The 24,943-nt window shown below is 33.2% G+C and overlaps 3 protein-coding genes across 3 annotated transcripts; all 3 read left to right on the top strand.

Moving 5' to 3' along the window:
* The first annotated feature begins 1,077 nt into the window (after positions 1–1,077).
* LOC120162313 (probable serine/threonine-protein kinase PBL17) lies at positions 1,078–24,943 on the top strand. Its single transcript, XM_039172478.1, has 8 exons — positions 1,078–1,488; positions 2,057–2,385; positions 3,140–3,275; positions 3,452–3,588; positions 3,890–4,013; positions 4,721–5,219; positions 19,144–19,148; positions 24,906–24,943. Exons 1-8 carry the CDS (start codon positions 1,431–1,433, stop codon positions 24,941–24,943), a joined length of 1,326 nt encoding a protein of 441 aa, XP_039028409.1. The 5' UTR covers positions 1,078–1,430.
* On the top strand, positions 8,298–19,029 carry LOC120161951 (cycloartenol synthase-like). The gene is made up of 15 exons (XM_039172148.1): positions 8,298–8,502; positions 8,566–8,763; positions 10,574–10,718; positions 11,421–11,554; positions 11,656–11,910; positions 12,496–12,684; positions 13,212–13,325; positions 13,415–13,543; positions 13,645–13,761; positions 13,836–13,943; positions 14,416–14,472; positions 14,567–14,613; positions 14,721–15,042; positions 18,564–18,728; positions 18,851–19,029. The coding sequence occupies exons 1-15, from the start codon at positions 8,305–8,307 to the stop codon at positions 19,010–19,012; spliced, it is 2,340 nt and encodes a 779-aa protein (XP_039028079.1). The 5' UTR covers positions 8,298–8,304; the 3' UTR covers positions 19,013–19,029.
* On the top strand, positions 21,902–23,631 carry LOC120161950 (cytochrome b-c1 complex subunit 7-2, mitochondrial-like). Its single transcript, XM_039172147.1, has 4 exons — positions 21,902–22,074; positions 22,150–22,307; positions 22,970–23,017; positions 23,325–23,631. Exons 1-4 carry the CDS (start codon positions 21,981–21,983, stop codon positions 23,391–23,393), a joined length of 369 nt encoding a protein of 122 aa, XP_039028078.1. The 5' UTR covers positions 21,902–21,980; the 3' UTR covers positions 23,394–23,631.

The following is a 24,943-nucleotide window of genomic DNA, read 5'->3' as shown; positions in this document are numbered from 1 at the left end:
TTCCTTAGCCGTATATTAAGGCTGCAGCTCGTGAGACTTCTCCCTATTGTTGGCGATTTTCTCCAGTTGAAAACAACTCCAAAATTTTCGTCTCCTTCTTTTAGATATATTTTTTTGAAAAGTCCTTTTTAGATTTGAACGTGCCTTTTAAGGCATGAATCAACCGACCTCAATGATAAATAAATTATTGTTATTCCTTTATATCCTAGGTTTGAGTACCAGAAATTCCAGGGGTGTGAGCATTCAATGTCCAATGATTAAGAATTATCTTTGAACATATATTATCTTGTACTTACCTTAAATTTATCAAAAAAAATGTTCCTTTAAGGATCTAAGTAAAATACTTTAAATTTTGAGAACCAATATAGAATGATAAGCAGCTAGGGACCTGAATGTGAATTTTATTAACATATAAAAGGGTTGGGGTAGGGGAGATGAATGGTGAAGTAAATGATAATGGTGAAAAGGCAAGTCCAATGGAAGAATATACGTGCCCAATAATACAAAGGCCTTACAAGCAGTAACAGTAACCATTTTCCCATTATCATTGCGACTGTTCTCTGGGTTTAACTTGATGTACTGTTAACGTTCTATAGTGTATAAACACTGAATACAAAAACAAAACACGAGAAATCATCAATTTAGCTCAATTTATAAATATTAAAAGTTAAATTTATTATTATATTAATTAAATATAGACGTTTAGTCCAACAGTTTTGAATGAGGACTAGTATATATAGACGAAGCAATGGCCATTTGACAAAGATAATACATATGGATCACTTGTTGTCTTATATTCCTTTTCAGATCATTTTCTCAATATTTTAGACCGTGGCATTCACGACCCTCCTTATGCTTGTCTTAATGTAATGGTTTCGGCCTTGTTTACGATAAAAGAATGAACAGAAATTCAATTATATTTCTATGAGGACCTAAGAGATATTTTTACCATTATGAAAAGCAGAACTAAGAATTATCAAATAGTAATAGAAGCACTATTTATGCAATTCCACCAAAAATATGGTTCCCATTTTGCTCGGCGTTTTTCGCGGCTGCGCTTCTGAATAGTGCAAAAAACCAACCCAATCCAACCGCCCCCCAAAGATAATATTAACTGTAAAGAAACTCCAAGTAAAACTTCATCCCGCTCTGGCTTTCCTTCTTTCACTTTCTAAATTGTAGTTTTTGAGTGTTTTCTAATCTTCCTCTCCGCGGTGTCGTTTTCCCTTGTTTGCAAAACTGGATCGCTGCATTTCCTCGTCGAGAGTCGGTCTTAGATCTGATCCCATCTCCTCGTTTTACAGCATCGACTAAGATTTGTTCATTTAGACTGAGATAAGATTATCCTACTAAGTGTAATGTAATATAGAGCAATAGTTAGATCAAAATCTGAACTCAGATTCATTTTCTGGGTGTGGGTCGACGGACTAATGGGGATTTGTTTTAGCATTGAAGAACAGTCACACCGATCTCACAGTAAGGCTCCAGGTTATTTTCAATTTCATTTAGTTTTTTCTTGTGATTTGTCTTTTTTATTTCTTTAGTTTAAGTTTCTAGCTCTCTTCGGTGTATCTGTTTTATGTTTTTCATGCTTTTGTGCTGGTTTGTACTTAGTTTTCCTGTTCTCAATGTTACATTTGAAACTTTTGCTTATTTGATTGCTAGAAATTCATTAGCTTTTGACATTGTTCATGTGTTTTTCTTTGGTCTTGATTATGATTGTGATACATTTTAGGTTGAAATTTGTGAAATGTTGTTCAACTGAAGAGTTGTAGTGTGGGAAACTTCAATCAAGATGGTGCGAGCATGATTTTCAGTAAATTTAAGGTTCACAACTTGTTATATGCTATACCTTTGCAAAAACCAGCATGATCTAGAGAATCATGACAGTAATTGTTTGGGTCGAATTTGAACAAACCGTTACAGGTTGAACAATTAGTGCTTTCCAATTATGCCTTGTGTGACCGATCTTTTCTAATCAGCATAATAGAATTCTCAAAATAAGATGGATGTCTATGTTCCATTCTTGTAAATCTTACTTTATCATGAACTTCAGACGGAGGACTTAAAAGTACTGCATCCTCAAACAAACAAGAAAATTCCGACTCACTCAAAACCAGAAGCCCAAGCTTTATTGCTTTGACAGTCAAGGATGTCAAAGATCTACGGCAGAATCCTGGATATAGAAACGTTGACATATTCACTTATGCGGAGATGAGGTTGGCTACAAAGCAATTTCGTCCAGACTATATTCTCGGTGATGGTGGCTTTGGGGTTGTTTATAAAGGAGTAATAGATGAAAATGTGAGACCTGGTTACAAATCTACGGCTGTTGCAGTTAAGGAGCTTAATCCTGACGGGTTCCAAGGTGACAGAGAATGGCTGGTAATCTCCTTGAATTTTTTAATTGGCATATTCTATGTAATTCCTTTAATTTGAGCTGTTATGATTTTATTTGTGCTATACCTACATTTATGGATTCATAATCTTTCATACCACTGCCAAACACCGGAACAAACTTATTGATACAGCCTTCCACTTCCAAATAAAATCGAGAGGGACAATATAAATAAGTTTATCTAGCTGGGGAAGACTGCTCGGTTTATATTAGGATTCTGTTATAGTATTACAATTATGAGAATCAACTTTAAAGGAATACATTAATTGTACACTCACCCTATTATGTTATTAATATAGTTTGATTATTTCAAGTGCAAAGTTTCTTGGTCCAATTCACTTCTATTATTTAATTTTGTTTACTTATGCTGTATTGAGTTAGATAAAGAGAAGAGTAACTTAAACATTAAATGAATGTCTTGGATAGGCATGCATATGCTTTTCGGCATTTATAATCGATATTTTTAAAAAAAAGGATTGATATGGGTTTTCATGTTATTTTATATGGTAAACTACATTTGTAATCACTGAACTTTTAGAGGGTTTTTGTTTTGGTCACCGAACTTTTAAATCTAGCATTACAGTCACTATACTTTTAATTCGCTTTCATTACGGTCACTGCCGTTAGAAAATGCTGGTAAGTTAGATCATTTTGTGCATTCCTCTTTCTTTTTTTATTTAGAATAAAAATTCAACAAAGAATATATTTGCTTCTGTTTGTGCCTCAATCTTTGTTTTGCAGGCTGAAGTCAACTATCTAGGACAACTCAGCCATCCAAATCTTGTGAAGCTTATTGGATATTGCTGTGAAGATGATCATCGGCTGCTTGTCTATGAATACATGGCAAGTGGGAGCCTCGAAAAACATCTTTTTCGCAGTAAGTGGTAGGAAAAAAAGTAATTTTACATCTATGTTTAGCAGTTAATGAGCTATAAATATACCCGCTAAAAGCATCTGCATTGAGCATTGCATATCAAGGAAAGATGTATCTGTTTTGAACCATAGAAAGAACGAAAGCATTTTTTATTTACCCTATTTATTCTTGGTTGGTAGGAGTTGGTTGTAGTTTGACTTGGTCAGAAAGAATGAAGATTGCTTTAGATGCTGCAAAAGGGCTTGCTTTTCTTCATGATGCGGAAAGACCCATCATATACCGTGATTTCAAGACGTCAAACATATTGCTGGATGTGGTCAGTCATCATTTCTTTGTTTTTCATCAGTTGGCCGTACAATTAATCGTGTATTATTTTATGGAATCTTTAAAAATGGGAAGACTAATAAACTTGTATATGATCTTTTCTCAGTTCCATACCCTTTCTAAAGAAATTTCTACAAACAGAAATTTAGTTTTATTGTAGCTCCTAAAAGTCAAAAGCCTTATGACAAGGATTATCCATACCTAGAGTTCAATTGAAACTTAAGTCGAAGTTTCCCATGTTTTCTGATTAGGAAGTTTTAGTTTTTATTTCTAAATATGCATGTAACCTGTAGGACTTCAATGCAAAGCTCTCAGACTTTGGACTTGCGAAGGAGGGACCAATGGGAGACAAGACCCATGTGTCAACACGAGTGATGGGCACATATGGATATACTGCTCCTGAATATGTGATGACTGGTTAGTAATTAATTATTCTGTTACAATGGAACTGGAACTATTCATCTTTGCAAAAAATGAGGAACATTGTTAAGTCATAAAGATAGGATCTTAATAAATTATTAATAGGCTTCTCTTAGACAAGTGGTGTTAAAAAAGACCGTTACCTTTTATTTTAATCTTTAATTATTTTTAATATGCCTGGTATATATCATCCTGTTATGCTAATGGAGTTTAAAAGCTGCCCTGGCATTGGATGGAATCGTTTTCTTTCTTTTATTCGCGGTAATTAACATTTTGTTCAGTTCAACGGAAGTTGGAAGTATTGTTTTCGTGGAACACGTTCCTGGTGTTTTAGTGGTATGCGTCTTGATATTCCAAAAATGCATAAGACAGTATGTGAAATCAGATGTCAACATTCCACAATAATTTTGGAACTGTTTCAATTTTATTTTTACAGCGAAATTCTTGTGTATTAGAATTGTTTGTTGGCTTTATGACTTGAGAAAAGTATTTATTATGCATGAAATATATTTAGTATTCTGAAATTAGAAGAGGATGGAGACAAATTGTTTCAACTGCCTCATAGAACGTGTTATAGAACAGTTCTGTGATGCTCTTCTTTTGTTATATCCGTTCCTAAGCTCTACTCATAGAATCTTAATGTTTAGTTATGCCGGTGCTAGAAATGATAAAGGCTAACCAAGATGTAGTATTGATATGACCAGGCCATTTAACGGCAAGGAGTGATGTTTACGGATTTGGAGTCGTGTTACTCGAGATGCTCCTCGGAAGAAAAGCAATGGACAAGAGCAGGCCTAGCCAAGAACATAACCTGGTTGAGTGGGCTCGCCCCCTCTTAGTCCATAATAAGAAACTTATGAGGATCTTAGACCCTAGAATGGAAGGCCAGTACTCAGCTAAAATTGCAATGAAGGTAGCCAATTTGGCACACCAATGCCTTTGCCAAAACCCCAAAGGGAGGCCTCTCATGAGCCAAGTGGTTGAATTACTTGAGACTTTTCAGACAAAGGTGAGTGATGAAGAGGCAATGATCCAACGCGGGGGTGGTGGCATAACCCTATATGAAGCTCCGGGTAAATCCCCCCGCAGTCGGAATCCGGGCAGAAGTGAAAGTCATAGAGAAGTGGGTGCAGAGGGAAGCAAACCAACAAATGGAAGAAGCAAGAGTGAACCTCCCAAAGAGGTTGATCTCTATGATCCTCCTTCCTTTCTCTCTCTCTCTGTAGAAGAAACAATGTGAGTGGAAACTTAAAACTTGCACTTCTTCTTGTCTCTCTCTCTCTCTCTCGCTGTGAAATGAATATGAGATTTTATGGAAGACTGCAAGTGGTGGTTAGCCGGCCGGCCTCCAATGGAGGGATGCCATGTTGTAACTTGTATTCCATTACCTGCTTATTTTTAAACAACAGCATCATTTCTTTCAAACTTTTGTGTTTGAAGAAGAAGCTGCAAGTTCTAAGTTTTGCTTTCGTATTTTTACCACCAATTTGAAATTTTATTTCATATTCCTCCAAACTAATTATCGCGAAAAAAGGTATACTATGAGTAGAACACGGAAAAAACACTTTTAAATGATATTTTAAATATTTTCCCAAAGAGTATGAAAACTAGAGTATACTAGTCGCATCCATTTTCCCCAAAATCATCAAAAGACGTACACCGGTCACTAAAGAACATTGCTATCACGATGAAGGATGAACATCATAAACACTAGTTTAAAAATATATATAACAATGATGACACATCGACAAATATATCATATTACAATTCAATTGTGATCTATGATTGTCAATTCATTTGTGATCTATGATTGTGAGAGTGTAACAATATAACAAAATCAGTCTAATGATCCAAGTTAACGATGTATCAATAAGATGATTAAATAAACACCAACTAGAACAACGACATCAAATTTAATTCTAAAAAAATTGTGTTATAAAAATATAAAATATAAAGCATTCTCATTATATAAAAAGAAAAGAAAAGATTAATTAAAGCAAAACCAAATGAGATCTTGATAAACTGAGAAAGGTTGAAATCATAAGATTTTGAGTGTTTTAATTCAACTTGCATTCTTTGAAATATTTCCGGAATTTATTATAGTCGAATTATTGGGTAGGTGATTGGGTTGTTTGGTAGCGGAGGTTCAAGAGAGAATTAGGCCTCTGAGCAGCTAGTAGAGATCCAATGCTATCCATGCAAATATCCTGTTTTGTTCTCTTTTTCTTAATAATTGAACTCTCGTACAAAATTAACATTTATATATTCCTTTTAGTATTCTCAATTAAATAAAAAATTGAAAATATTAATTAATACGTACGTATCCCTTTACTTCATCTCTCTATAGTTGAGGCGATAAAATAACTCTATTTCGTCATTACAATTATTTGCATATGTTTGAGTATAAAATAAATATAATTATATATATTTCTCTTGACAGTGATAATGATCGATCTCTTCTTTAAATGATTTTCCATTTTTGCTACTAGTTTTTAAAATTGATTATTATTAATTTAGGTGTTGTTTAATATATTTAAAACTTAAGTGCTTAAAATTTAAATTATAAATTTTTCAGTATTTATTTAAGATATGATTTGAATGTTTGGCAAATATAAATTTTAGATGATAATAATGGTTAAGAGAAATAAAATAAATCAATGGTTAAATGCGCTGTATTACTGGCCTTGAAGAGGTTGGTAACCAAATAACAAAAAATACTATAGTTTTAATCGTTCACATATAAATTGTTGAATTATTATTATTTGGTTGAAATTCTTTTAACATTTTTATTTAATTAAAAAATTTTTTTATTTTATTAGAGTGCGAAGATTAAATTTTAAAATTTATTTTAAAAAACAAACTTCTTGGTGACATTTAGAAGTAGACTTAAAGAACTACGTAACTTGTTCATGCATACCTATAGTAGCCGTAATTTAACGTTTAACAGTAAATAACGTCGATAACAAGATTTTATTCCCATTATTCGACCACGATTTAAAAAAAAAAATAAGTGTTTAACAGTAAATTGAACCTGACAAATTCACATAATTAAAGCAAAAAAAATACCCTTTTCCCTATTTCTCTGATTTTCAGCTCATTAAATCGAACCTGACAAATTCACATAGTTAAAGCCAAAAAATACACTTTTCCCTATTTCTCCGATTTTCAGCTTGTGCTTGGTTGTTTCTGTAATTTTGGGCTCTGCATTTCCTTCATGTTCTTTTCTTCTTCTGTTACTCTTTCTCTCTAAAACCCATATGACATTTTGTTTTCTGAAATTCCATTTGATTTTTTTTTTGGTAATTTATGCACTTATTTTTTGTTTTAATTTATGGTTTTGGGTTTTAGCTGCAATTTGTTTGATGTTATACTTTACGCTTTGAAGCTCATTGTGCTCTTCAATTTAGAACATTATAGCCTTTTTTAACATTTATCTTTGGGTTTGATATTAATTTTTAGTTTTAGTTTTTAGTTTTAAGGTGATGTTGTTAAGTGAGCAACGATGGTGCTTGAGGTAATAGCTTAATTTCTGAATCTTTTTAATGCATTTTTTTAAAATTTAGTGTGCATTTTATGCAGGTATTGAGAGAAATTTTGATTGTGAAACTTGAAAATTAAGCTATTTGGGACTCTATTAAGTTTCCTGGTTTTTGCCATATATGAAGTGAGATCTTATTTCTTAGTGCTGGCGGTAAAATGGTGAATGCTCTATCAATATCGCTGTATTTTAGACCTTCAAAGTTCAGATACTAGATCAGTGGGGGTACTTAATGTTCTTGGAGGGAGGGTGTTAAAGGAGAATTTTTAGGGAAACTTAGCTGCCTTAAAATGTGTGATGAGAAAAGTGGGTCTTCAATTATAATTATTATTTTTAAAATAAATTGTGTGAAATTTTAAAAAAATTCACGACCGCGACATCCCTAGTGACCGCAATGGAATTCGTTATGTCCGCGATGGAATTCGTTATGTCCGCAACTGCGATATACACGACGTGACTGAAAACGTAACCGCGATCGCTATTTAAATCCCTGGAGATAATTGTAATAATATCAACCTCTCTAATTTATTTTCTTCCAAATAAATCCTTATTTTATCTAATGAAAATAATATATATATATATATATATATATATATTTGTGTGTCGAGTCAAATACGAATGGGAATGTGAGTTTTTAACCCAAAAATCATCTTATGCAGAATTAGCAAGTATTTAAGTTTGCTAATCATTTTCATCTTCTTTCATTCAACCATCAACCTGCTAAGTGCTTCTCTACGCAAAGAAAAAACAATGTGGAAGCTTAAGGTCTCTCAAGGGAACGAACATGGACTCAAAAGCTCAAACAATAACATCGGCAGACAGTACTGGGAGTTCGACCCTGATCTTGGTACACCGCAAGACCGAGCTCGAGTCGAACTGGCTCGGAACCACTTCACCGACAATCGTTTTCGAACCAAGCAAAGCTCTGATCTTCTAATGAGATTTCAGGTACGCACACACTAAATACAATGTTTTCTTCATCTTTAATTTATGTAATTGTTTCTGGTGCAGTTTGCAAGGGAGAATTCATCCGCAGGTGATGAAATAAAGCTGCCTGCCGCTGCTGCTGCTAAGGTCAACGCCTCTGGGATTGAGGAAACCGTGAAGGTTACATTAAGAAAGGCTCTAAGATTCTATTCAACGTTGCAAACTGAAGATGGATTCTGGCCTGCTGATTATGGCGGCCCTTTGTTCCTTCTACCGGGAATGGTACATATATGCTAACTCACTATTTTTCATCATTTTCTTTTTTGGTCTAATTCTTTAGAACGTCCTTCTACAATGCGTTTTTGGAGGATTTGATTCTTTTAAAATAATTTGATCATTTCTAAGGCCTCTGTGTTTCTGAATGAATACTCGGAGCAAGCTAAGGGAGAGAAGGGTTGTTATGATAACGAAGATTTAAATCTGAATTAATCAGTCAATAAATCAAATATAAAGTCGTTTCAATACCATCTCAATTAAGAAATTACATAAAACTAAATTATTGAATAAACTCAATTTGCTTATAATGTTAAATTACTAATGTGGTTATTAAAAGATTAAAACTACATCTCTTATTAGCCCCACTTCTCCAATTTTTACTCTACTGAAATCATGTAAGCTATTGTAATATAATTTTTGGATAAAGTAGATCATATATCACTAAATTGTGATTAAATGATTGTTCTAATTACTGAACTTTCAAAAGTCATAAAATGATCACTATAATATTATTGTAAATGCAAAGGTTTGATCAATTTCATAATCAATGATCTCTGATATACTTTACCCATAATTTTTCCCGATAACTTCTTATTCATTTTCTATTTTAATTATCATTTTATTCTCTTAATAAATATAAAATTAACTAGTTATTCTTTTATGATCACGTAGCAGTATAGAAGTGGTTATGGAGTTTTGGCGTTTCACTGTTCGTATTATTAAATGTTTTTAATTAATTTGTTTAATCTTATAAATTAAAGGCGATATTGTAGTCATCTCGTTAGCTTATCTGCAGACTTTTCGCTTAAATATTATTTCATGGAAAATGAAGTTCCATCAATAACATTAACATCACATCCCTTTCATAAACTTACAAAATGGTCCCCTCCAGAGCCTACCAAGTTATTATGATATAAAAGAGGGTTTAAATCATGTAGATGTGAACAAGGACAGAATCAAAGAATATAGTAAAGAGGTACGTAAATAATTAGAATTAAATATTGAGAAAGATCAGCGAGTTTAATTTCAAAGAACAAGTATCCAATAAAGAATTAAGCCTAAAAGATTGAAGAGAACAAAATTTGATCAATATTTAAAATAATAGGAACCTAAAGTGTCATTTGATAGAAAATTTTGAGGGGACAAGAGCCCCAATTTATTTGGTCGATGATGATTTAAGTTTTTATAAATTTAAATATTGGATGTATAGATTTTAAGCAAAAGTATAAAGAAATATAGTATAATTTAAGATTAAAAAATATTGAAAATAAGTGCGATCGAAAATGTAATAAAAAAGTATAACATTTTAGGTTGCTTCCAACCTAAAATGTTACATACTTCATAACATTTTTGTTAAACATAAAATGTTATGAAGATTGTAATATTTTCGGTTGCCAACAAAAAATGTTATGAAGAATATAACATTTTAGGTTGAATCGATAATATTATGAAGATGGTAATATTTTAGGTTATGTCAAACCTAAAATGTTATGCTTTTTTATAACATTTTCGGTCGCTTTTATTTTCACTGTTTTTTTAACCTTAAATTATTAGGTTATATCGTGGAATTACCCAAATTTTATCCTTTTAAAATTTAAATTTAAATATTTAATAAGTTATTTTATTTTTTAAGTTCGATAATTTGGTCTCGAATGTTCGATATTAATTCAATTTCTGAATGTAAAAATGCATTATTATTATTATTATTATTATTATTATTATTATTATTATTATTATTATTATTATCTATTTTGAATAAATATATAAGATTTGGGAGAAGATAAATGGTACTTGAACTTGGTGGATTATATGATAGGTGATTGGGTTGTTTGTAACCGGAGCTTTGGACATAATTTTGCCATCCCAGCATCGGCAGGAGATACGCAGCTATCTATACAACCATCAGGTTTTGTCTTTTGCTTTGTTTATTTATCCTAATCAATCCTCTTTTCCCATAATACATATTCCTTTGTTGGTATACTCTTATTCCTTACTTAAGGTATATATGGTTGAAAGTGAAGTTTTGATTCCTCTATTACACTCGGTATTTGGGATTTAGTCCCTATTTTTTTATAATATTATTAGTTAATTTAAACAATTAACTTCATTAATTACTCTTAGATTTTTGGTTAAATCATATTTGTGATATTTTTTTATTAATTTAATAGTGATTACAAGGTAGACCATTTAATTTTGAAAGATTTTAAATTGTTCACTGATATTTTAATTTCATTAATCAGATTATTTATCTATTTAAATGAAGCTAATTAAGTCATCTCTCTATAATATTTGACAGATTGATTGAACGGACACTAAACAAAATTAATATAATTATACATTTAGTCCTTATTATTTATACATTCTATCAAGTTAGTATAATCTAATAAATTTAATCCCCAATGAGATATTTCTAAACCCTTATTAGGTTGAATTTGGATGGAGAAAATATGCTTCTCGAATCGGGTCAAGTTAACCGAAAACTCGTCCCAACCTAACTTGTCATCCCTATACATAATGATGGGAGGGGTAAAGTTCCTAAATTTTTGTTTAATGACAATTTTGATTCTTATTAATTTGAACATTTGTCATATTAAGTCTTATTTTTTAAAATTTGATATTTTTATAAATTCTGTAGTTAGATAACTTGATTCCTCCCACAGCACTCTCCTACGTCACCCTCAGACTGCTCGGAGAAGCAAAGGATGACGGTGACGGTGCAATGGAGAATGCAAGGAATTGGATTCTGAATCACGGTGGCGTCACCTTTATTCCTTCCTGGGGCAAGATGTGGCTTTCGGTACGTATATGTTTATATAATAATTCATTTCTCTCTATATATATATAAATAATCTATAAGCAAGACGATGCTGACGAGGTGTTTGAATATTTGTTTCTGAGGTGCTGGGAATATACGAGTGGGATGGGAACAATCCACTACTCCCAGAACTATGGCTTCTTCCTTACTGTCTGAATCCCATACATCCCGGACGGATGTGGTGTCACAGTCGGATGGTGTATCTGCCAATGTCTTTTTTATATGCCAACAAGTTTGTGGGGCCCATTACTTCCCTTGTTTTGTCTCTCCGTCGAGAACTCTATTTGCTTCCTTATCACCTCGTTGATTGGAATGAAACCCGTTATCTTTGTGCTAAGGTAACTACTTAATTTTGCATTTTGCTCCAATTTTGGTGAGTAAATTGATTTTTTTTTAATTTTAGTGATTAAAATAGATGTAAAAAAATAAAGTGAACGATAAAATTTATAATTTATCTTTTTTACCTATTAGTTACTATACTTTTCTTGGCTTCATTACAATATTATCCGAATTTATAACATATAAATTCACAAAAAATAGATCAATCATATTCGAATCCATAAAAATAAATCATGTATATTATATTTTATCTAATTCTGATCATTTATTTTAAAAAATGTTATATTTCAGTCATTTATGTTATTGATTTATTATATTTTGGTTATTGGACTTTAGATAAAATATCAATTTAATTTTAAATTTTAGATAAATATTAATTTGATCTCAAAATTTGAACCGTCATCGAACATTATCGCCAGTGATAGTTCAACCCTAAAATTTCAAAATTTTCCTTTTCTAATATCTTAAACGTAAATTTGATATTTATTTCTTATAAATATATTGATTATAATTATATCTTATTGGATAATTGTAATTTTTAATGCATATATGTATTATTATTAAGTAGGTAAATATATTTGCAGGAAGACCTATATTATCCACATCCTATAATACAAGATTTGTTATGGGAATGCCTTGAAAAAGTAGTAGAGCCTGCTCTACAGAAATGGCCATTCTCTAAGATAAGGAAAAAGGCTGTTGACGTTGTGATGCAACACATCCACTATGAGGATGAAAGTACTAATTATCTTTGCATTGGCCCTGTGAGTAAGGTAAGCTACTTGTTCTCATGAATCAACATTTGATATAAACTCGACGGATTCTGATTTAACTCAAGTAAATCGAGTTTTTTTAAAGGATGAGCACAAGTTAGATTCAAGTTTTGAATGAAAAAAATTGATCCGACATGATATGATATAATAATATATTAACTCTTATATATTTAGAGATAATTGTAATAATATTCCTTATATTTTTTTTAATTAAGTGCTTATTTTACCTAATAAAAATGAAATTATATATATCAAATTGAGTGTGGATTTTTACTTTGAAATTTAGATTAGATAGAGTTATATTAAACTCCGGTCAAATCAAGTACATTGAAGGTGTTTAATTTTCGAGTTAGATTCAAGAGGACAAAAAACTTGATCCGACCTAAATTTGGAGGTGTTTAATATTTGAGTTGGATTCAAGCGGATAAAAAATTCGATCCGACCCATGACGATATATACTTGTTCCAAACTGGCCTTTTTGTTAAAACCCAACATTAATTTTCTAATAATATGTACGTGAACTACAGGTCCTGAACATGGTATGTTGTTGGGTCGAGGACCCAAACTCCGAGGCATACAAGTGTCACCTTTCAAGAGTTAAAGATTACCTCTGGGTTGCCGAAGATGGCATGAAAATGCAGGTTTATATATAGGCATCTACATTGATATAAATATATAGGGTTTAACAGATGAAGAAACACTGTGTCTGTGACCTTCTGTATGATGCCAGGGATACAATGGATCTCAGCTATGGGACGTTGCTTTCTCAGTTCAAGCAATCTTGGCAACCGACCTGGTGGACGAATATGGTTCAATGCTTAAGAAAGCTCACTGCTTCATTAGAAACACACAAGTACATGCAGATTAACAACATCTAAATTCTTTCTTTCTTTCTTCTTATGATTAAGAATCAGAACTGACTGTTGTATTGCACTTGGATTGGTTAATTAAAGGTGAAAGAAAAACAATGGGAAAAGCCTTAGTTTATGGTATCGCCACATTTCAAAGGGAGGGTGGCCTTTCTCAACTCCAGATAATGGTTGGATCGTCTCCGATTGCACTGCCGAAGGATTGAAGGTACATGTGATTTTATTGGTTAATGATATGATTGATTAACTAAGGGGAAATTAATAAAAACTTGTGAATATCAGGCAGCACTTTTGTTATCAACGATGCCATGTGACGTAGTAGGTGAAGAGATTATAGCATTAGCACCAGATCGATTACATGAAGCTGTTAACGTCATTTTGTCTTTACAGGTAACATATATAAATTCAATTTATAAAACTTTTCAGACTTCTCTACTGTTATTCTGTACGAGATAATGACAGTGGTAAACCCTAAATAAAAAACTCACAAAAATAATAAGAATACAAAAGATTTTGGGTTATGTGCAGCTTTCAAGACTTAATCGACTAGCCTATAACCCTCATCACTGGTATCTATTTGTAGAGATAATTGCTTGATTATAAAGAAAACTTGCACAGCAATAAATCTATTCAAATTAGATGTCTTGCTTTAGGTCAACGTCTAACATAGAAAGTATAGTCATGTACAGATTTCATGTGCGACAAGATTCTCAGTTTTCTCCTAATTTTATTTCTTTACCCGATTAGATCGCATCATATACTTTTCGGAATTAAATTAAGACTGAATTCGGATCACAAAACTCTTTAACATCTGACATTTTTTTGGATAGTATATTTAATTTGCTTTTTCGTTAATTTGCAGAATAACAATGGTGGTTTTGCATCATATGAGCTCACGAGATCTTATGCATGGTTGGAAGTAAGCACTATTTCATCCATTTAGATAATGAAGGAGAATTGATTTTGTTTGAGATTTCTTAACTTTTTTTCTGGGGGTGTGTGGTCTCTTGCAGATGTTCAATCCAGCTGAACTGTTTGGAGATATCATGATTGATTATCAGTATGATCCAAAAACACGTCTTTCTCTTAAGTTTTCTAGCTAATAATCACAACATAATTCGGCTGCCGTTGTAGCTTACTTTAATAACTGAAAATTCGATAATTCAGATACGTTGAATGCACTTCAGCAGCAATACAAGGCCTCAAATTATTCCGAAAGCTGCATCCAAGTTACAGAAGCAAAGAAATAGAAGCATGCATTAGCAAAGGAATCAACTTCATACAGAGCATACAACGACCCGATGGCTCGTGGTATGGGTCATGGGGAGTGTGTTTTGTGTACGGAACATGGTTCGGGATAAAGGGGTTGGTGGCTGGTGGACGGACTTACCACGACTGCGATAGTATCAGAAAAGCATGCGATTTCTTGCTGTCCAAGCAACTCCAGTCTGGTGGGTGGGGTGAAAGCTACCTCTCCAGCCAAAATAAGGTATTATTTTGAATTATTACTACTAATTACATGCAACCGATATAACGAATTAATTATATTCTTTTTTCGCAACACAAATTGTATAATTATTTGTAATAATGAAAATACGATAATAACGAAGGTAAAACAGTCGTAAAATAAAAAATACACAAAATTTTGTGTCTAAACTCTAATATATTTTTGTGTGCGGATAAATCAGAATTTTATTATCCAAGAGCAATGAAATTTACAACTAATCACCAATCAAGACAAAGGAGCATTACAAACATACAAAAGAACAAAAGATTGGTTAGACTATATTCCAAGCATTACAAAGATGGAAGTTAGTGCAATCAAGTCTATTAATAGTTTTTCCTCTAAGCCTTATACTAACTATTTCAATGATTTCCTTGAGCAAGTTGTCAACAGTTTGGGATCTTCCTTGAAATAGTCTGTGATTACGTTCTTGCCACAAAAAATAGATATAAGCATTCCATGAAATCTTCAAAATAGTGGTGATTAGAGACTTCCCTTTCCACTTAGAGCTGGCACGAGAAACCATTTCTTCCCAAGTCAATGCAGTGTAGTTCATACCATTCAGTTGAAGTACAGATTTCCAGAGGTCAATAGCCAAGGGGCATTGAGAAAACAAGTGATCCTTGCTTTCGTTTGATGCCCTGCAGTTCACGCAAATTCCAGCAGTGATTAATCCCATGCGCTGTAAGCGATCGCAAGTGGGTAAACTGTTCAAGATGGCCATCCAAGTAATCAAGATGTGTTTTGGTAAGTGCATAGGGTACCATAAAAGACGGTGCCAGTGCACTTTCGGCCCTTGCATTCGAATTTTTCCCCATATTTCCTTCGCTTGCTCAGAATACCAGAAGAATAAAGAGGATAAGCAATATTTCTCAACTTGAGAATTCTTCTAATATTCCAGCTGATATTAGACCCAATCTCAAACTGTCAGAAATTATGATCCTTGCAAACGTAGCTATTCAGCCATGCAACCCAGAGCGAACCATTTCCTGCAAGGATCTTTCTAATAAGACTCATAATGCACGCTTTGTTCCAAGTGGTAGTATTTTTCAAACCTAAGCCTCCTTCAGATTTTAAAAGACAAATTTGGTCCCAACTAACTCTTGCTCCAGTTGTCGATTTGTCAGCTCCTTTCCAAAAGAACCTTGAGCATAATTGATCCACTGATTTTAAAGTAGAAGCTGGAAGAATTAATTGTCTACTCCATAAATTGCTGACACTAAAAAGAACAGACCTGATTAGCTCGAGTCTGCCAGCATAACTTAAGTTTCTTGTAGACCAGTGGTGTAACCTTTGCCTAATCTTGTCAAGGAGAGGTTCACAGTCTTTCAGAGAAAGTTTTCGTGTAACAAGAGGTATACCAAGGTACCTAACAGGCAGGCAGTCTATTTTAAATCCAGTGATAATTTTCAGATTCTCAATATCCCTAGAGGATATACCCGCAGAGAAGATTTCACATTTAGAGGGATTTAAATGAAGTCCAGAAACTTGATGAAACTGGTGGAGAACACTCAAGACACCAGCTACAGAGTCCATATTTCCTTTGTAGAAAATCAGTAAGTCATCTGCAAATGAGAGATGAGTTAACCCAATTTTCTTGCATTTTGGATGAAAAGCAAAGATTCTTTTGGCAACAACAATATTAAGCATTTTTGAAAGCACATTTATTGCTAGGATGAAAAGATAAGGAGAAAGAGGATCCCCTTGTCTTAAACCTCTGGCCCCTTTGAAATAACCTATTAAGGTGCCATTAAAAGCAATAGAGTACCTAGCTTGAGAAAAACAGATTTCAATCCAAGCAATAAATTTTTGAGGAAGATGGAGGGCTTTAAGGATTGCTAATAAGAAATTCCAATGCAAAGAGTCGAAAGCTTTATGAAGATCTATCTTCATTGAGCATCTTGGAGTGATGGATTTCCTATCATATCCTTTTACCATCTCCTGGGCAAGGAGAGCATTATCGATGATATCACGACCACGGATAAAAGCAGTCTGATTTAAAGAGATGATCACAGGCAGAAAATCAATCAACCTATTAACAATGATTTTAGAAATAATCTTGTAGATGACTGAACAGCAGGAGATTGGCCTGAAGTCTTTAACAGTGCAAGGATTAGGGACTTTGGGGACAAGGGCAATTATAGTGGAATTGAAAGCAGGGTGAATATAGCCATTGCTGAAAAAAATAATTGACAGAATTGAGGACGTCTTCTCCCACTATTGACCAGCATTTCTTGAAGAAGAAAGAAGAGAAACCATCCGGTCCTGGGGCTTTTTCATTGCCTTGATTAAATAAGGCATTTTTAATTTCTTCAGTAGAGACCTCCTTAACTAGAGAAGGAGAAACTTCAGAGGGTAATGAAAAGTTAAGGAGGTCTTGGAGAATGGAAGAATCCATATCCTTGACCAAAGGATCAGTTGTACCAAGTAACTTATAGAAAAAAGTAGTCACTTCATTAGCCATGAAATCAAAAGTTTCAAGCCTATTTCCTCTTTCATCAAGAAGGACTCTTGTAGTATCCCTCTTGTTTTTAAAAGCCACTATAGAATGAAAGAATTTGGAGTTTGTGTCTCCTTCTTTAATCCATTGAACTTTTGCCTTTTGCTTGAGGAACAGAGATTCGGCTTCTTCAAAGGTCTTTAACTGATCTTGAATTTCAAGTTCATTCACAATGGAATCATCTCCCTTGAGAGTGAGAAGTTGCCGATTTTCCAGGTCAATTCTCTTTAGTTTCACACGGTTCGAGAGATTGATGAAGTTATCTTTGTTGAATTTCTTTAGGCAATCTTTGAGTCTTCTAAGTTTAGAGAATAAAATCATCATGGGATTTCCATGAGCATCTTGAGACCAAGAATTTCTAACTAGGAAATGGATGAGAAGCCCCAGAAATTAAAAAATTTGAAAGGTTTGGGTCTTGTTGCAGGGGACTCTTTTGAAAGTCATATGATGACCATACTATGGTCAGAAACACCTGGAGCAAGGAATTCCACAAAGGAATGATGAAAGAAAGAATCCCAAATAGGATTAATCAAAATTTTGTCAAGTTTCCTGGCAAGAAAAAGGTCCTGTTGCTTGTTGCTCCAAGTGTACTTAGGCCCAAAATAAGGGTGGTCAAGGAGGTTATGCTCATGGGTAAACTGTTGAAAATCGCTCATGTCAGTAGAAGAATAAGGCCCTAACAGCTCATGGTCAGAGCTTTCATGGGAGTGCAGAAAAATATTAAAATCTCCTCCTAAGACCCATGGAGAATGACCAACAGTAGTACTAACATCCTTTAATGCTAAGCTCTAATATTTTGTATCTATTTATTGACATAAGTTTCTTTTTTTACAAAGAAATTTATATGCTCTTCACCGGTTTCCAAAAGAAAGAAAGTAAAGTTCTATAAGGATTAACCTTCTCCGTATAAAAAGAATTTCTTTTTAACTATCTGGTCAAAAAGATTTTGGATCACACAATTGTAAGATTGTTCATGAATACGACTTATGCATTTCATTCAACACAGGTGTACACGAACCTGGAAGGAAACGAGCCGCATCTGGTGACAACAGCATGGGCAATACTAGCTTTGATTGAAAGTGGACAAGCAGATAGAGATCCGATGCCATTGCAGCGTGCTGCCAAGGTGCTGCTCGATTCTCAGCTGGAAAATGGAGATTTCCCACAACAGGTACTATCTGTTAACAGTACCTGGTACAGAAACAAACAGAAAAGAAAAACACATTTTTGTCCTTAATTATGGAAAAAACAAGTGCATATATTCTTCTAATAATAAATCTGGAATCTTTACAGGAGAGTATTGGAGTGTTCAACAAGAATTGCACCATCAGTTATTCATCCTACAGAAACATATTTCCCATATGGGCACTGGGAGAATACCTCAACTGTGTTCTACTTGCCAATTCCTGGGAACTGAAGAAATCGTATGTTCCTTCCAAGAATATTTCGATGTAAATAAATAAAAGAGGTGAAGGAAATTTGTGAAGAAGTGTTGTATATGATTGAAACCTGCAAACAGAGTATGAACCCTAAGTTGTTTCTATGGTAGATTCCAGAAATAAAATTTATGTATATTCAGTGCTGGAACCACGTGGAGAGCCCACCCCAACTTTTTATGGTTTAATTATATTTTAAGATCCTAGAAGGTTTGAAACCGTTATAATTATGTTATGGTTCTTCTAAATTTTTTCTACTTTAATTACATTTTAAGACTTTGTTAATTTTAAAGTTAATACAATTAAGTCTCATCTCTATTTTTTTTCTTCATTTAATTACTTTTTAAGATATATCAATTTTAAAATGAATGAAATTGAGCAAACATGAATCCTCTATTTTTATAGTTTATTTATCTTTTAAAACATTTTAATTTTAAAGATAAACAACTCGTCCTTCACGTAGTGTTTTCATAATTCTGCCATTTAAAAGGACATAAATTTTCCTTGCTCCCTTGGTTCTCGTCTCCTCCCATGAGAGAAACTTAGAAATCAAATAGGTTCCAAAATTTTAATGAATAAATGAGTAGAACTCATTCAGCACGAGGGGGGAATCGAGAAAGAGGGGAAAGAAGAGATAGATTAGTGGCCGTTGCGGTCGACAAGGACAAAAACAGCCTGCAAGCTCTCCACTGGGCTGTTGATAATTTCCTCATCAGAGGCCAAACCTTGAGGCTCGTTCATGTTCTTCAGAATCACAGATACATCACTTGACATGAACTCATCCTCGGCTGAAGGCTCCCTTATCTCTTCCATTTCCTTAAATGGGAGCGCCGGACATTCTTTGAGATCGCCCGCCGTGCTCGACCCGTGCCCGACCCGTGCCGGTTGTCGAATGTTGGGCCGCCGCCAGGGGGCACAATCGTTCCTCCCTTCGCCGAAAGCGTCATTCTAGTGCCGGCTCTCTCACTGACTGCTCGTTCTTGTTGGATGATGATTCATCATCTTCTGCAGAATCTCCAGTAAGTTCATTCATTCGATTTCCATGCCTTTAATGTAACAACTAATCATATTCAATTCTGGGTTTCTTTGTTTTAAAAAGAAAAGGGAAGAAGACAATGATGAAACAAGAAGGTTAAGGATAGAGTTGAAGAACACAATGGACATGTACCATGCAGCTTGCAAAGAGGCATTAAATGCCAAGCAGCAGGTAAACTATATATTAAACCTGTATCCATGCATGCATGCATGTATATATGTATGTTGAATGTACGTATGACATAAATTAAAACAACTCTATAGGTGATGGAACTCCAAGAATGGAAGAGAAAACAAGAGAGAAGAATGAGAGAATCATCGCCGTCCATAGCAACAGTTGACGAGACAACTCGGAAAGTGGTGGAGAAAGAGGTGCAGAAAAGGGTAGCATTGGTGAGAAGAAAGCTAATGTATGAATTTGGGCATTGCCAGTACCAGGCCCACTTCGTTGACAAATACCGAGGCTTGTTTCATATTGTAGTTGTCATTTTCTTGTACTACTTTTATTTCACTATGTTCATATTTGTAAAAAAAAATGTTCTCTCTCCCAAGATTATACATAAAATTTGAAACAATACCATACAAAAACTTTGATTTAGTGCAAAAGTACTCCACGCATAAAATCCCATGCTTGCTTCAAATTCCCATTTACCAAAATTTTAACCTTCCGTTAAGACTAGTTTGACTCAATGGTATCAATTTCAACTCATTCTTTTCTTAAATCTCCAATTAAACACATGAAGTTTGGAGTAAAAATCAATAGACTTACGAGAGTAATGCTTATTTTATCGATTATCAGTTTAACTAATGAAATGAAAGCAAGCTATAATGTTAATGATAATGAAGATTTTAACTCAAATAAACTCACATTCAAAACAATCATATTCTAATTTAAAGTTGAGTAAAGTGCATAAAAGTTCTCTAACTATATGATACTATTTTGTTTTTCCCCGACTATTAAAAGTTATAAAATGGTCAATCGATTATTAAAAGTTATAAAATGGTCATTTAATTATTCATTATATTCCAAACTTGTCATTTTCCGTTAAAAAATTAATGACAGTCTGAGCTGGACATTTTAACCTGATGGTTAAGATATGATAAAATTTGATCTTATAATCTCAAACGACTATCATAACTCAGTCAGCATGTTAACGTCCAACTCAAACGATTATTATTTTTTAACAGAAAAGAACGAGTTTGAAACATAATGAATAGTCATATGATCATTTTGTGACTTTTAATTGTCGAGGGACTAAATAAAACAACTTCCTATAATCGAATAATTATTTTGTAACTTTTAATAGTGGAAGAGCTAAACAAAATAATAGCCTATAATCGGAGGAACATTTATGTACTTTACCCTTTAAAGTTTTATTATCTTATTTACAGCAATAATAGAAAGTATAATCCAAAAGATAATATGGATGTTTGTTTGATGTATTATTTCTTGTTGTGATTCTAGAAATTAATCCATATGTTTGTTTTGAACTGTAATTTTAATATTATTATAATTGAATAAAATAAAATCTGAAGTTTAAATACGAATTAATTTTACATCTTGATTTCAAAAGTGTTTAAATAATTTATATAATAATTAAAAAATATTTTTAAAATAGATTAATTCACTTGAATTTAAAATTGAAGAAAAATTAAAGAAATATTTAAATCAAAATATTTAAATTATCTAATAATAATTTTAATATTTTAATTTAAAAACATTATTTTTAATATAAAAGTGAAAATAATCCAATAAATTAAGAAAAATAATTTTTAACTTTAGCAACTAGTTTTTCTATTTCATAAAAAAATTCAATATCTCATAGCATCGAAAATATCGCGAGTCCCGTTACCTGCTCGATATATTGCCACATTTCTGTAACAAACCCTTAATCCTAATACCAAGGCTCGGAACTCAGCTGTGATAGGGAGAAAGAGAAAGAGCAGCCAAAATGTCTTCGTTTTTGCAGTCACTTTTGGATCCGAAGAAGAGCTGGTTGGCATCTCTGCATATGAAGTCCCTTACCAATCGCCTCCGCAATTACGGTACGATTTTTCCTCAATACTCTAACCCTAATATCTTTTGTCCCCTAAATTTCAATTAAATTCATATTTGCTTAGGCCTTCGTTACGACGATTTGTACGATCCGTACTACGATTTGGATATCAAGGAGGCATTGAACCGGTTACCCCGTGAGATCGTCGATGCCCGTAATCAACGCCTTAAGCGTGCAATTGATCTCTCCATGAAGCACGAGTATCTCCCTGAAGATCTTCAGGTTTCTCTCATTCTTTTTTATTATTATTTTCAGTAAAGATTTTGGAGAATCTTATTCGAGTATTGATCTTAGAGGATTGGATTCCCCCCCCCCCGGTAATTGTGAATAAGAATTAGCTTTTAAATGTCAGAAACCTTCTTGAATGAATCCTATTAACTTTAAATTCATTTCATTATAAAAAAAATGATAAGAGTATATATGAATATAGTCTCTTAGGGAAGGTAGAATAATTCTCTTGATTTCGATGCTATGATTGGTTTCCACAGTTGGTATTTGTTTTTTTTTTCTCCCTAAATCTACTGGTAATACCATTAGAATAGAACTATAGAAGTTGCAATCCGAACAAAACTTCAATTTTACGTAGAAAGCTCGACCTGTGACTAAGACTGTCCAAAAAACTCTATTTAGAGCGAGGAACTAATGTTCTTATAATTTGTATCAATCAATATGATTAAGAAATATCACTATTTTTGTGAACATGAGTTGCTTGGTTTATGATTATAATAACCCATTCATGTTTGCGACTCTTCATTTTGTTTGAAGAAAGGTATTGGGGAATAGAATTAGCTATCTGCAGTTTTTATCAAATATGCATCTTCACTTCATTGCTGTGCTTTGAGATTCACAATAATAATTCATTGGATTTTATTGTCCCTTTGCAGAAAATGCAGACACCATTTAGGAGCTATCTTCAAGATATGCTTGCCCTTGTAAGTTTTTGTAAAGTTACCTTGGATTTTATTTTCTCATTCTTACAAAAAAGTGCACCTAAGCCCAAAGCCATGTGCTTGCTCAAATTCACCTCGTCCAAAGGGGTCTATAGTGCTTTTGTTGTGCACACCTTGATGTTTGCTGACGAATTTTCTGATTGTGTTTCACTTTCTCTATGCTGAATTATTGGAAATTTAAGCCGTTTTGTTTGTCTTTTTCACTGAAGCAAGGCTTTAAAGTTAAATGTGAAATGAATGGACAGAGTTGGAGCATATATATCAAGAAGTTTTTGCTTGTACCTTGTAGGTGAAGAAGGAGAGAGAGCAACGCGAAGCTTTGGGAGCCTTGCCTTTGTATCAGCGAACCATTCCTTAAGGGTTCTTGAGTTGTATCTCATAGCAACTGCTGTTGAATTGTTTGTCGAACGGTATTTCAATACCAGAGGACTGAATTTTCACCTTCTCCTGTTTTGGTTGGTTACAGTCATCTGTGTCTGTTTTTGAATTGGATCGCTGATTAAAGCTTATTTTGTTGGCAGTGTCCCAATAAGATAACGGAATTGTGAAACTGCAATTTACGCTTTTGAATGCAAGGAGAGCAATTCTAGAATAAATATGTATATACATATTCATATTCATAGTCTTCTACCACAATCTGAACACGTAGGTTCAACCAGATCAAATTGAGTCGAGTCAAAAAATTTTGAGTTATTTGAGTCGATGAGGCTTATTTTATAACTTGAATTTGACTTAATATTTTGAGTTGATGATTCTCTATTTAAATTTAATTGTAAACAACTATAATATTATTTTATTATTTTATTCCAATTTAAATGATTTTTTTTAATAAAATACAATACATATATTTTTTCATATTTTTTTTCATGTGATATATGCATATCATATAAAGTCGAAATATTCGATTCAAACTTGGAAATCAATTCATTAATTGCTAAAAATTTTGAGTTATTCGAATTGTATTTTGTAATTCGAGTTGAACTTAATTTTTTTTTCGTAGAGTCAAGTTTGTGAAATAATAATTCAAAATCAATTTTAGATGAATTGGAAAAAAAATTAATTTTTCTAGTCAAGTCGAGTTTTGCTCACTTCTACTTCCACTCACACAAGTTATCAGGCATTTTCCCTTGAATTACCTGAATTCCCGGGTTGGTTACCTGGCTAGTTATTTTTCATGGGTTCACAGATTAGGCCATGTGTTACAATTTTTGGCTGGTCGGGTTGTTACAATAAGGTTTCAAGGCTTTCTTCATTCTGCCCAGACAATAATTTAGCACCATCAACTTCCTTCCCCACATCATGTATGTCATCAGATTGTCAATTCTTTGAGCATGGTAAATCATTTGCTGATGATTCCAGCAAATTATTGGATTGTTTCAAATTTGGCTCGACCGAATATTTAGAGTTAGCACAATCATCTTCGACTATGCCATTTGCTTCATTTTTTTCTTTATTTTTCACCTAAGAAAATACAAATTATCTGAGCTAATAATATTTGTAACTAATTTTGTGCCGGATGCAAATCTGTCACTATAAATACATAGAGCCGCCATTTGTGTTTTTTCAAGGCGTAAATCTGTATTTCTTAAGGTAATTTTGAACTTAATTAAGACTATGGTTGCTTAACCGGACAACACAACTATTTAAAAAAACAAAAATCGATAATTTAAGCGATTGAATTGTTTTTTTTTAATTTGTGATTCAACTTGTATCGAGAGTTGGAGATTTGATCAATGAATAATGAATGAAAAAGTAACTGAAAATAGCTTTACCCATTTTCTGAATGAATACGTGTGGACAAGAAACGGAGGGAAGTGGAGTGACTACCGCAACATTTTCTTTTATACACAAGCAAAATGATCCCTCGAAGATGTTGAACCTCTCCCATCCCATATATTAATTTTATAG

This window comes from Hibiscus syriacus, unplaced genomic scaffold, assembly GCF_006381635.1.
Source record: "Hibiscus syriacus cultivar Baekdansim isolate YM2019G1 unplaced genomic scaffold, ASM638163v2 tig00111402_pilon, whole genome shotgun sequence".
In the NCBI taxonomy this organism is placed as follows: domain Eukaryota; kingdom Viridiplantae; phylum Streptophyta; class Magnoliopsida; order Malvales; family Malvaceae; genus Hibiscus; species Hibiscus syriacus.
This window is presented reverse-complemented; position numbering and strand designations above follow the sequence as displayed.

Coding starts and splice junctions, on each gene's coding strand:
- LOC120161950 (XM_039172147.1), top strand. CDS start 21,981: ATGTCTTCGTTTTTGCAGTCACTTTTGGATCCGAAGAAGAGCTGGTTG. Junction 22,308..22,969: donor ATCTCCCTGAAGATCTTCAG/GTTTCTCTCATT, acceptor GTCCCTTTGCAG/AAAATGCAGACACCATTTAG. Junction 23,018..23,324: donor TTCAAGATATGCTTGCCCTT/GTAAGTTTTTGT, acceptor TGTACCTTGTAG/GTGAAGAAGGAGAGAGAGCA.
- LOC120161951 (XM_039172148.1), top strand. CDS start 8,305: ATGTGGAAGCTTAAGGTCTCTCAAGGGAACGAACATGGACTCAAAAGC. Junction 10,719..11,420: donor ATCCTCTTTTCCCATAATAC/ATATTCCTTTGT, acceptor CTCCCACAGCAC/TCTCCTACGTCACCCTCAGA. Junction 13,762..13,835: donor GCACTGCCGAAGGATTGAAG/GTACATGTGATT, acceptor TGTGAATATCAG/GCAGCACTTTTGTTATCAAC.
- LOC120162313 (XM_039172478.1), top strand. CDS start 1,431: ATGGGGATTTGTTTTAGCATTGAAGAACAGTCACACCGATCTCACAGT. Junction 3,276..3,451: donor CGAAAAACATCTTTTTCGCA/GTAAGTGGTAGG, acceptor CTTGGTTGGTAG/GAGTTGGTTGTAGTTTGACT. Junction 3,589..3,889: donor CAAACATATTGCTGGATGTG/GTCAGTCATCAT, acceptor TGTAACCTGTAG/GACTTCAATGCAAAGCTCTC.